General features: G+C 35.2%; 2 protein-coding genes across 3 annotated transcripts; one reads left to right on the top strand and one right to left on the bottom strand.

Annotated features, from left to right (window-relative positions):
* Positions 1–1046: 1046 nt before the first annotated feature.
* Positions 1047–6805, bottom strand: LOC124406612 (WD repeat-containing protein 13-like). 2 transcript variants are annotated; one of them, XM_046882078.1, is made up of 5 exons: positions 6703–6796; positions 4780–4884; positions 4079–4467; positions 2594–2889; positions 1047–1435 (listed from the first exon to the last, which is right to left on the bottom strand). In XM_046882078.1, exons 1-5 carry the CDS (start codon positions 6782–6784, stop codon positions 1186–1188), a joined length of 1122 nt encoding a protein of 373 aa, XP_046738034.1. In that variant the 5' UTR covers positions 6785–6796; the 3' UTR covers positions 1047–1185. The 2 variants fall into 2 exon arrangements, with proteins under 2 accessions (XP_046738034.1, XP_046738033.1); XM_046882077.1 differs by having other exon boundaries at positions 4079–4884; positions 6703–6805.
* Positions 6806–7010: 205 nt separating this feature from the next.
* On the top strand, positions 7011–12088 carry LOC124406613 (ras-related protein Rac1). The gene is made up of 3 exons (XM_046882079.1): positions 7011–7168; positions 7962–8349; positions 10644–12088. Exons 1-3 carry the CDS (start codon positions 7134–7136, stop codon positions 10797–10799), a joined length of 579 nt encoding a protein of 192 aa, XP_046738035.1. The 5' UTR covers positions 7011–7133; the 3' UTR covers positions 10800–12088.
* Positions 12089–13406: the final 1318 nt, after the last annotated feature.

Here is a 13406-nt window from a genome sequence, read left to right as displayed (position 1 = left end):
ACACATGTATGTAGTGAGTGTTGCAACCGACCTTCGTTTCTGCTTCCGCAACTGCGGAAGTTCCGCACTAGTTTACTACTAAATTACTTGTTATTAAATATAAGTTGCCTTTGTTAAATTTCGAATATTAATTTGATGAAAAAAATAATAATTGACAAAATATTAGTTTTATTTATAGTATTTATACCTCCGCTTCCGCATTCACTAATGTATTCACTTCTGCAAAGATTTACTGTTGACACTTGTTTCTGCTTCTATTATGACACTTTCGTTGCATCACCACAATATATTCTACAGCTTATTGATGCTAAAATGATTTTTAGAAGTAAACACTTGAACAAAATATTTCAGTTAATTCACAACTCAGATGAACCGCTCCTGCTTAATCTAGATTACAGTTGGAGTCTTAGCCATTCCATTAATTAATAAGCCGATTTATAACATACTTTGACACTGACACATCTATTCTGCGTAAATACCCCACGCATATACACTCGAAATTGAATAAATTGATAAATGATATGATATAAATACAAACTCATGGAAATTATTCGAAACGAAGCAAAATAAAGATAAATGTACTGTCAACTTGGATCAGTCTTATATGTGAGACAGATAAATTTTAGGCAAAAATATAATTTTGTTTCAAGTGTATGACACGGCAGGAGGAATTCGTTGGGGTAAGTTAGAAAGGCTGTTTTCACTTTCAAGTGACGTTCCTAATATTAAATCGATCTATTACTTATATTTAAAATTACTATAGGAAAGATTTATTACATATATACAGTATTATAAAACAAAGTTATAGAACATTTTTCAGTGAGTTTTTTTAAGTACAAAAGATTCAATAAACCAAGGGTCCTAAAAGCTGCGCTGAGAATAGCTCAGAGTCTAGTTCTGTTCCCACATAGCATGTATCTGCATCTGTCCCGCTACAAAATCAGTTGTTTTCCCAGTCAATTTACACACACACACACACATATATATATGTATATATATATATATATATATATGTATCTTTCTCAATTTCAGGGAAAATATGCAATCAAGAAAATAATTTTCAGACAATTCCTTTAGGAGCGTACAAATGAATGATAGGCGACAATGCAAATATTCATCTTGAATATTAAAAATCTGTTCATGATAGTCCAAAGCAATAAATAACAAATGCCTAAAGTAGAATGATTACTGATGATGATGTTGATGGTTGCGCCACACAATTATAAGACCTTGATGATCGGCAGTCGCTAATAGAGACTCGTCGTAATTGAAAGAAAGAGCTAGTGTGGGTGCAGCATGACCTTGGAGACGATTCACTCGAGCTCCTCTGCCTTCCCTTGATGAGTCTATCAGATGGATAGCCCCTTCCTCCGAGCCAGTAGCTATTAAACATGCCCCCATTTGTGGACAGAATGTTGATCGGACCAAGTATTGCCTGTCAACAACATTACCATAACTTATCTATTGATTTATTAATTTTTCAACATTCTGTATTGAAAACATCAAATAATAATTTCAACAAGATATCTAAAAAATCCAGAGATTAAAAGATTAGTAACCAAGTAGTGGCCAAATAACGAGAGTGCTGAAACCAAATAGATAAACTATACATGTGTACAATGCAAATCCTCTACTCAACTACTACGTTAACAAATTTATATCACATATGTGGTGATCAGGTTTATCTAAAGATATAGAATTCTCAGTCACTGAATACCATACTAATATGTTACGACTAATAGTAACGAAGTATTGATTGGAGCCCTAGAATATATTCATGGTACATGTCATGCTAACTAGATCAACATTTGATACTCATCCGTTCTAATTCATTATTCAACTTTTCATTACACATCTTGAGCAATAATAAGAGCTAATCGGTATTTTTCAGAATTTTATCTTGTTAGAAATTTTGGTATGCCTAGATTGGCCGATTTTTCTGAATTTGAAATTAGTGAAAGTAGTTTAAATTTCATGAGACTTCATGGGGATTGTATATTATCAAGTGGTTAAATAATACTCTTAATAATCGGAGTAATGAAGTAACAAAGTGATATAATTTTAATGCCAGCAGTTGTCAGAAATTAATTAAGACACACCTGTGAATTTCTATGGCTTCAGCAAGATTCATATCGAAAATTGAATGAGATGACCAAAAAATTCTTAGCTGGAGTATTTTAAAAAGGTTTCTAAGGTACACATTTCTTAGGTACACAATTCAATAGTACACATTAATAAATGACTGGTGACATTTTAGTACATGGGTAATATGATAGATATGCTTAAAAATTACTTTGCTCTTTGTAGGATTAGGGTAAACGAAAAATATAGCACTACACGGAAATAGCGTACTTGAAAAGTTCTATTCCATGCTATTCATCCATAAAAGGCGCTGTAGCAGAATTGCACCCGCTATTCCCCTTCAATGATATGTTAAACATCTGCTAAAGATACGCTATTGCGGCCTCTTAGAAAGTAAAGGAAACTGAGATCATCAGAAAATGTGTTATAGCTTTCGAAAAACCCAAATCCTGACTAATGAAAAGATATGATACTTTTGGTAAAAAAGGTTGAAAATATATTTACAGATTACCTGTGTCTGACAGGGTACTTTCTTACGAGGGATAGCGTCCCATGTTGATCAATTATTCGATAAAGGCAAAGACTGTTACAGGCACTGTTCAATAAAAGTGTAGGCCAAGGAGATTCTTTGGACAGCCAGGATCGCCAAGAAAGACTCGTTATTCCTCCACCAATTCCATCGATCCGTCGAAGCTTTGTTAAACGACCCGAGCCCACCTCGAGCTGACAAGATATTACACTTCCCCTATCGTTTCCTGCCCACACCAAGGATCCTCCTCCGCTTTCTTCACATGCTAACGACAGAATCTGAAAATTCACCATAATAACTAACAAGTTCGAGCTGGTTTTTTTACAATGTCATCATCTTCGAAAAAATTCATTCAGTTTCTTATGAAATTGCAGAGGTGTGAACGTCTAATGTAAATTGCATATTTTGAAGAATAATTCGGAATCCACAATTTTTGTTTTCTAGGCCTTGCAAATCGTTTATTTTTCATTTTAGTGATTTCTTTGTAAATCGGATTATTATTTAATATTCACTTTTCGTGATTTGCAAAGTTTGAATATTTCAAGTTTGATTATAAAACAACTTATATTTTCAGAATCTCTTCAGAATCATTCATACAATAAGACACGAAAACAATTAGAGATTTTTTTAAGAAAACAGTTCAATCAATAAATCTTTACAGCGTTCATCAATTTGCCAATTTAACTTAAATAAGTCTTTGAGCATCTAAATTTTTTATAAAAAAATTATTGAACAATTCGAGATTAAAAACAAAAATTAAACCAAGTTGAGTATTGGTACTGCATTGGATCGAAGGATTGCACAATGAGAAATTTTTTCGTTTGAATCGCTTTGATCGATGCTGCCATTCCACAGATGTTTTGGATAAACGTCATTCATCCTTTATTCATTCCATTATATTATTTTTTTAAACTCAGGGCTCAAAAAAGCATAGCTAAAAGCTCACCTGACAATTAGTAACAACAAAGCCACAGCTGCTTTGACAGTTTCACAAAATTTTCTTAGTGCAAGATTTTGAAGAAATCGCCATCATTGTATTAAATATGATAAACATTCTTAGTATCAAAATCAAATGAAAAATGTATGTTCCCCAGGAGGAAAAGTTCAATAAAGTACTTGAAAACAGTATGAAAAATTTAAAATCAAAGTCAACGAAAATGAAAAATGAAATAATAAAACGAAAAAAATTAAATTTAAATATATCTCTAAAACTTTCGAATCTTTTTATGACATATAGAATAAGGTGAATAACTATAAACAATTTGGAAAGTACTTATACGGATGATTAATGGCCATGTTTACAACCAAGAATACGATATACATATCAAATACCAAATTTTGAATCAACTAGCGGATTTCTCCAATGAACATATCATAAGATTAGTAAATTGCTCAGATATTTCCTATCAAATCTTTATGATGTATATATTGCCAATAGCTCTAAGCTTTATGAATTAAGATTGAAACCTTTCCGCCAATTTTTGCAGTGCCTTCCCGTGGATAAATTCCAGTAGATACATTTAGAACTTGTAGTAATCCATGTGAATTGCCAGTGATAACTAAATTGTTATTGGCTGGGAGGAAAGCGCAACACAAGATAGCGGCACGGAGCTGATCCTTGACAATCCGTAAACAATTTGTCTTTAAGGAATCAGATTGAAATGTCTCGGGATCCAACGATGTGTATTGAATACTCCATAGTCTAATAGTACCATCGAGTGAGCAGGAGACTACCAAATCATTGCTGACACTCCAATCAATAGCTGTAACTCCTTTCTCATGACCTTTTAGCAGTGCAACTACTTTGGGTGGAGTTCCAGTAACACCGGTTACTTCGCAGATTGAAATAATGCCATCTAAAGAAGCACAGCACAACTTTGATCTATCATTGTTTGCAAATTTCAACATTGATACAGCAGCAGAATGTTGATCAAATATGTGATGGACACCAACAAAGGCATAGTTTTCAGCAATTGATCTTCTCGTCTGAAAGACAGTTTGTGTTCCGCCCATCCCATCCATCAATGATGACTGAAGGCCTGAGTTATTTACATTTGTTTTAAACTCCTGCTCAGACAATCGTGAAATACTACAACTGCGAATACTTGTTGAACGACTTCGACTGCTCACACTTGTGCAGCTCTGATCTGCAATATTTCCATACCTACGTTGCAATAATTGAGAGCGTATTTTCACATAGTTTATGTGAATTTCAGATTCCTTTGGAAAATTCTGTCTGAGCAATTGACAACGGCGTCGTATATACAAGGTTCCTGTAAAAAAAAATGCAAATATAGTAGTATAATTTCAGTGCAACTTGAAAATTCGATTTTCATTTCAGATGTAAGAACAGAAATAGGTGGCTACGAATAGATAGCCTTAAAATGTAACCGGTGAGTTACTTCGGTGCTGGCAAGAGATATGGTCACAATCTTGGAATCACGAATTTTCTCAGGATTCATAGAAATAAGTACTAAACTTGAGTCAGTTGGGCAAAACAACTCTTAGCTATTGAGGAAAAATGCAGTTTTCAAGTAAAAGTTAGATGCTTGAATTGAAAGTACAAATGGCCATTTCAACACTCTTCTTTATTTCTTACATTATTAAAAAAAATTCCATAGTTCAGACTATTAACAGTAGTTCATTATTTTGTGATTGAGAATAATGTTAGGAGCTACATCAAAAAAATAATATACAGTGAATTCACAACGATATAAAATCTATGAATTTATCTGTCACCAAGCAGCTTGCCTGAAGACGATTACCATAGTCTTTACAAATTAAATTTTGCATAATAAATTCAAATGTTTATTTTTATTTTGAAAACATGCGCGATTCTCACTGTTTTTTTTTTCTCACTGGTTAAGCGAAGAAAAATATTCAATCTTTTTACAAAATCTCTCATGTTTAATAATTTGGTTAAGCCTGAGCCTTTGCTGTTGCATATGATTAGCATGGCTTCGCAAGATTAAACTGAATGTAAACTTATATGATGTGCAGTACACTTCATTGGGTTGCTCATTATGCCTGTTACCAGCACTCACAGTCAATACTTTCTTCCTTCGTCCCTGTTCAATAGTGATATTAATGCTGTTGATACACAATTCAAAAAGCTCCTAGGATTTGATTTGGAATGATTAGTGAAAATATTTGCGATTTTGCGTGCGCTTGTTCGGAGCCGCAAGTTATACAACTCTGGGGAAAGTATTCTCTAAAAAACTCTGAATTTATATGATTTACTCCAAAAAGTTTCACATCTTTGCAAACTTTGGAAGAATTTTAGCAAATATTCTGCATGGCAAAAGAAAAATTTGTACAAAGAATAACTGGGTTTCTGGAATTGCTCCAACTTTCTATGCTAATTTACAATCTCTGAGTTGTCTCAAAAAGACTCAAGTTTATGAGGAAAATATTCATTTCTGGACTTATTTTTGTCAGCATTTAATGGTTCAGCGACTTTTTTTAAAATTACTCTGTAAAAATTCCGATTTACAAAATTGTCGACATTACTCCAGATGATTTTGGGGTAGATGTGCGAATTTTTCAGCAAATTAAGAAAAGCAGATTGCTGCCAAGGTCATGAGAAAATTTGAAAATATTCGTCATTTAGTAATCCAAAGGTAGTGTGGCTACTCTGGCTTTATTACTTCACATTTTATTCCGAAAGACTGATTTCTTCTGTATCTGCAGTGCATGACTACTACTACAACTAATTACAAATTTAATGTCGCGGAAAAGCGCCAACGTGCTTTTAGCCTCATCTAGATGTAAAATTTCAATGCATTTTGAGTGCACGTATTACCATTTTATTAACGCTCTCTATCAGACCCCAACTATAATTGGATAAATACCCTCATTCAAATTGCGCAAGTAAACCAGGCATAAGGGGATTTGAAAAATCGACTGGTCAGCGTATCGATACAATAATCGAAATTAAACAATCGGTGCGCACCTTCGGGACGTCATCATGTTTGACAACTCCCAAGTGGCATCTGTCAAATTTATCCGCTATGCTTCGAAATGATTATCCGAACAAATTTTTACCGAACGTGCTTATGCCTATCCGATGCAAGAATGTTTAGACTACGTACTGAGATTCGGTTGATTTAAGGCTCGGTGAGAATTGTACTTGGCGTCAAGCGCAAACACCTGCTGACGCCACATGGCGCCCATTTTGTCAGTTGTGTCCTTTAGTGTTTATCCGTCACCTACGGCCGTCAAAATGGCAACTAATCGCATGAATAAATGCATTTACTTCAAGTAGAGTTCAACGTGATACCAACTTTTAATTATATCTAACCGATGGATACGAGAATTTTTTTACTGCCGCGTTACCATTCTTCTCGGGCATAATTAAATCCATCTGACTAATATACATGTGTATGATGCAGAGTTATCAAAATACTCCAGCAGTGTATCTCCCGTGGCCGTCTCCCCGCCCTTTACGTGTGGTCTAGTGATCTAGTCTCTGTTACATTTCTCGTCCGTTTCGTGCGATTTATTCAACAGATTATCCGTGATAATGCAAGCGATCAAGTGTGTTGTGGTCGGCGACGGGTGAGTTGGTCCTACGGGTTTCAAATACTGTAATCACGTTCTGGTCGAGATCTGCTAAGCGTAACAAAAACGAGTAAGGGGGCAAAAAGAGATGCTTTTCTGACACTGTCTTCTTGGTGTGTGGTCAATGGTCATCGTCGTGTCATCGTAGAGGCTGTTCCTCAAAATGTTCAGTCCTTTATTATATGGTGAAACAATTTCAGATCAACTAGTTGTATTGACTTGAGAAGAAAATCGGCATTTTCCACTTTCGAACTTTGATGCACGAAATCTTAGAGCAATCAACTTTTCCCTTGCAATTAGACCACACACCTCCCCTTTCCTCTGCAATATGAATCTCAACGGATTCCTTTACCCACATGCATTCCAACCTCTCTGCTATACTTTATACGGGCAAAATCTTACTCTTTAATCCGTTTACAAATGCAGCTAACCCAGTAAAAATATACGACATCATTAACAATGTTTCAAACTCTTCGAAGGTAGTTGTGCTGCTACACCCAAAACCATGTTTTGGTCCCCATTCATTAATGATAATGATAATTAAAAATTTTAATTAATGGACACATGTTTCCAGTGAAAACAAAATTAGACTGTGTTAAATTTAAAAAATATCTACACAAAACTGTGTCTCCAAGACCAACTGTCATTGGTAGTGATAATTACAGTTTATTTTTTATGTGCACTATTCGAATGGGAATGAAGTATGTTCAAAATGAAATGAAAAAATAGTATTTCTAATTATTGAAACACCTGTTTAAATTTAGCACTGACTGTTACAATTTTCAAACAGGGCCGTGGGTAAAACCTGTCTGCTGATTAGCTACACAACAAATGCATTTCCTGGTGAATATATCCCAACGGTATTTGACAACTATTCTGCAAACGTGATGGTGGATGGTAAGCCGATAAATCTAGGCCTCTGGGATACGGCTGGTCAAGAGGATTACGATAGGCTCCGGCCGCTTTCATACCCACAGACTGATGTCTTTTTGATATGCTTCTCGCTGGTAAATCCTGCTAGTTTTGAAAATGTCAGAGCCAAATGGTATCCTGAAGTCCGTCATCATTGCCCAACCACTCCCATCATCTTGGTTGGTACCAAACTTGACTTGCGTGAAGACAAGGAAACCATCGAACGACTCAAGGACAAAAAGCTCGCACCAATCACTTACCCTCAGGTATATCAGATCTTTTTGCTTATTCAACAGGGTAGTGACAAAGTCTGCAAATGAGGATAAAAGTCATGTAATTCTTTGATAATTGAAAAACTCTGGTGAAAGTCAGGGAAATTATATACCGTATTGGCCCGAATATCAGTCCAGGTTTTTGGTAAACGAATTTACCCTCAAAAACCATACTTGACTTATATTCGGGCTCAACCTATTTTCGGGACTTTTCAGGGGGTCTGCATTATCAACTCGAAATTTCGTTATCAACTGATAATTGTAATGTTCTCGCAATGCAATATCCGCGCACTGCGCATGCGCGCCTAATCTTGAAGATCGAAAATTCAAACCTCAATTTTTTAGAGCATCAGTCTGAAGTTGGAATAAACAAATTGTTTATAAGATGTTTCGTGCATGGAGTCATTGAGAAAATGAATGTTTGGAATGCAGATAGAGTGGAGTGTAGGGGTTCACAGCCAAATCAAGTGGACGAAACCTTTGTCATAGTTATGATGTGAACTTCAACCTAATAGTTGTATGGGAAGCCAAAAACACCAACAATTGCCAAGCTGCGTTAAAATACGGTATACCAGAGAAAAAATGTACGCGATTGGCGTGAAATGAAGCAAAAGCTAAAGTATGCCAATTGAACACGTCGTAGTTTTAGTGGACCTAGATCCAGTAGAAATGTAGAATTGGATAGTCAAGTTGCAGCCTTTGTATTTGAGAAAAGGAACCAAGGTTTTGCAATTACGTGCAAAGTTTTTCAACTGAGGGGATTGGAAGTAGCAAGATTAATGAATATTCCACGAAGCCAATTTAAAGCTAGTATGGGATGGTGTAAGCGTATGATGCGGAGACACGGTTTAACTTTATGGGGAAGAACAACGTCGGCCCAATGATTTCGAGAAAAAACTAGACAAGTTCTAACAATTTTTATTAAAATTAAGGTAAGAGCTTATCTATCTACTTGGTCAAATAGGTAATGTTGACCAGACTCCAGTATATTTTGATATGTCATTAAATACGACTGTCGGTCTGCAAGGTGCAAAGAGCGTACTCATCAAAAGCTCTGGGAATGAGAAATTAAGAATTACTGTTATGTTGGCGGTGCTAGCTGATGGCACCAAACTTGCACCATACGTTGTATTTAAACGCAAACACCTACCGAAAGAAACTAGACCATCTGGAATACATGTTCGCTGCCTAGACAATGGGTGGATTTCTGAAAATTTAGTGCAAGACTGGTCGAGAGTGGTTTGGGATAAACGACCTGGCTCTCTACTGAGGCAAAGAGCAGTGCTAGTTCCGGATACTTTCACTAGGCACACAAGTGGCGCCGTAAAGTGTCAAATTCAAAATCTGAAGACCGATTTAGTCATCATTTCAGGAGACATGACGTCTCAGTTGCAAATCCTGGCCGTGGTGGTGAAGAAGCCGTTTAAAGACAGATTGAGGAGTTGTTAAGCTGCTGGAAGCAGATCATGCTCTTACTCCGACTGGAAAAATAGAGAAACCATCGTTTTCTCTATTGTTATCTGCTATGAAATCGATGGAACGGAAGATGACATGATATGGGAAAATTAAGATGATCCCATTCTAGAAAACGAAGATACCTTGAGAACATCTGAAACTCAGTAAACTATAACGAGGCAAAAAATACTCACGTTCTGCAATCTCAACTATTTAAAAATTATTCTTTTTTTTGTAAAGTTTTCATTTTTTTTTTTTTTTTTATAATCTCTTGTTATAAATGTTACATGAAAACTTAATCAATGGGCCATAATATGTTGTCTTCAAAGTATATTTTTCTATTTGCGAAGTACAATATATATCATAAAAAAAGGTATTGTTTTCAGTATTATTTTTTTTTCTCTTCTGCCAACACATAATGGGTCGTAAACTATGGAAATCCTGATTGCAAACGGTATAGATGACTATTTACCTTCAAGTAGCCTAATAATACGTGGAATACGTGTATTTTAGCAATAAAAAGAAAATCAACTTACGGCAACAAAACTTCAATGGGAACTACAGACGGTTGGATATTAATTACACGCAAGCCTTACGTCTACCATTGTCACTGCAGGCGGAAAATTGATAGCGCTATTGACCTGACTCTAGTTTTAGAACCTTGAACTGAATTATAATGAAGGTTCAGAGTCAACAATGTCACTCACTAACTCAGTAGTTTAAAGACTGCCTTGAGTGGATATCCACCCTAGTCTGTCGTTCTGGGGTTAAGAATAATCATAATAATAAATACATCATATTGTGTTTACTCATATTACTTTTTACTTCAACAGGGTTTAGCAATGGCTAAGGAAATTGGAGCTGTCAAGTACCTAGAGTGCTCAGCCCTGACGCAGAAAGGCTTGAAGACCGTGTTTGACGAGGCGATACGCGCCGTTCTCCGTCCACCTATCCATCCCAAGCCAAGACGCAGGTGTTTTCTGCTATAATATTAATTGTTTTAACCAATGGCAGTATATATACCTATATATCCACTTTGTTTTTCCATCCCTCTCTCCATCCATTTGTTCCGCACAGCGTACAGACCATCTTCAAATAGATAACGCTAAAGAGAAATGTTGGATATACGTCGCAGTCACTACTGAAGCTAGCACAAGTTCAAAATGCACAAAACAGTGTGCAGCTGCACATTGTAACTATATTTAAACACACGCGTATTATCCCTATGGATAGATAGTTAGAAAGAAGAAACAACTAACTTAATTTCACAATTCATTACTTAGTAAAAGACAATAGAATGCATTTTCAGAGGGTAATGAACTTTGTTACTTTTCTATGGCATATTTTGTATTTGGATTTTGTCTTTATTTATATTATTATGTTATGAAGTAGTGTTGACAATACGAGGACAACCATTACCGAAATCAAATGAAGAAAGTGTTGTAGCTATGTGCGTTGAACACAGTTAAGGATGTGAGAACAGCTTGGATTTAAATATGGTGGCTTGGATTATGAAACAAGAGGGATGTAGAAGGAACCAAACTGATTGTGTACAGTATATTAGAGTATATTATTAATAATTATATGTAAATGATGAAAAAAATTAACCCTACTATTATTATATTATACATACCACACAAATTATAGATATATAGATTTTACGTATACGCGATTTTAATAACATTATTTAACGATAAACCAATGCCATTGCTGTCTCCAACACACGTATAATTACTCCTCATCAATTACCAACCTCTGTGCATATGATCAAATCATTTCGTGGGAGTTGAATAATTTCCACTTTGTGACTCATTTTAAGGTTCGCATGTACATTCAATGTTATTGTAGACAAGTTTGGGCTGACGATTCTTTATGATTGATACTTAAGGGCTTGGACTAATGGCAAAGAAAAAGTATTGACAGACCATAATAGACAGGCACATCTCAAGTCAGTAGCAAGGATATTTTTTGTAATGTACTTTACAAATAGTAAAGAACCGCTTGGCAATCAGTAGTTGAAATTCTGAATTCATCCCGGTATAATATTCCATCAAAAGGTTTATTTATTAATTAACACTGTTTGCCACATATAAAGTGCAAAAAGCTGAAACGTGCGATTGTATTTCTTGATGAAGAATTATATGACAGTACGTTTCACAGTAAACTATGATATTTTTAACGTTACAAAATTTTATTGAATTTCGTCAACATTGACTATTGTTAAGAATTGAAATCATTTTTTTTTGTAATAAACCGTCTTTTATTCTGAACTCGGTAATCGGCTGTAATAACAGCTTGTAATAATTATAGAACAAATCAATTTCAAGTTAATAATAAATATTAGAAGTGTTTAGTGGTTTCAGAGAATAAACAGAGAGAGAGAAAGAGTGAGCGCACGAAGGAGGGAAGTAGAGAGAGCGAGAGAGAGAGAGAGAATGAAAAATCTAATGTGGGTAAAAGCTCATTCTAATTGTATATAATTGCTGACGTTAAAACTTATTCCTATTATTATCGTAATGTATTAGCTACTAAACGAATATAAAATACACGTTGCTTGTTTTTATAGTAAACAAAATCCCCACGTCTCTATCACATCTTATATCAACTGTAATAGATGATGATCGTGTAGCAGTTGTTCTTTTTCTCATACTTATTTCTTTCAATTAATGATTTTAAGCTTTCAATAGATGTATTACGAAAGAAAAATGTCTTTCATCATCAAATATAAGCAAAATGTACATTACATACATGCATAGATACATACAATCGATACGAACAGCTTTAGCACCCGAGTTGCTAGAGCCTGAAAACGTTAGAATTCGATTGTAACGGGTTTCTAAAGACTGACATTTTTAGTGCAAGTTCAATTTAAAAACGAGGTAATATTTATTCATAGTTAAGCTCGAGATACATCAGAGGAGTGAAAGTAAGTTCTGTTCTAAATTTATGAATAATTTGTGGGCTAAATTCATGGAAATTGAAAAGAATTTTCTCCAACACTGGCTTGGAAAGTTGAGTTTTTAAAGCTAGCGGAGCGTACACGAAGTGTCTCATTTCTAAACAGTGCGGTAGAACGATGCTGGCGCATGCTCTTAGCTGGAATTCGCAATTGACCACTGATTTATCACTGATCTCTACTATAGTAGAGTATCCCTTTTTTACACAAAAACGATCGTCGCGCTACCTGAAGGAGTATCAAGAAAATTCTTTTAAAAAATTAGGCTTCTTTGAAGTGGAATGAATGCGAAAAAAAAGTTATGTAAGGATCTGAGGACACGAGGCAAATGATTCCTCGATTTCACTTAGAGTGCCCCATATATTTATGTATATTATATATATACATGATATATACATACAGCGAGAAAAAAAGAGAGGGGCTTCCTCGCGGGAGACTACAACGCTGCGGAGACCCTAAGGTAGAGATCTAGATCTATCAGTGTATCACTGTATCCTACATTACCGATGTGCAGTTACCATAGGAGAGCTTTAGGAGCTCTTACCCGTAGTTCTTAGACTAATACCGACATGCACAATCACAATCATAACGTGCAATATTCTTATATCGATAGTTCTCTACGCTATATTAACCGTTATTT

The sequence above is a fragment of the Diprion similis genome, chromosome 6 (assembly GCF_021155765.1).
Source record: "Diprion similis isolate iyDipSimi1 chromosome 6, iyDipSimi1.1, whole genome shotgun sequence".
Lineage (NCBI taxonomy): Eukaryota > Metazoa > Arthropoda > Insecta > Hymenoptera > Diprionidae > Diprion > Diprion similis.
This window is presented reverse-complemented; position numbering and strand designations above follow the sequence as displayed.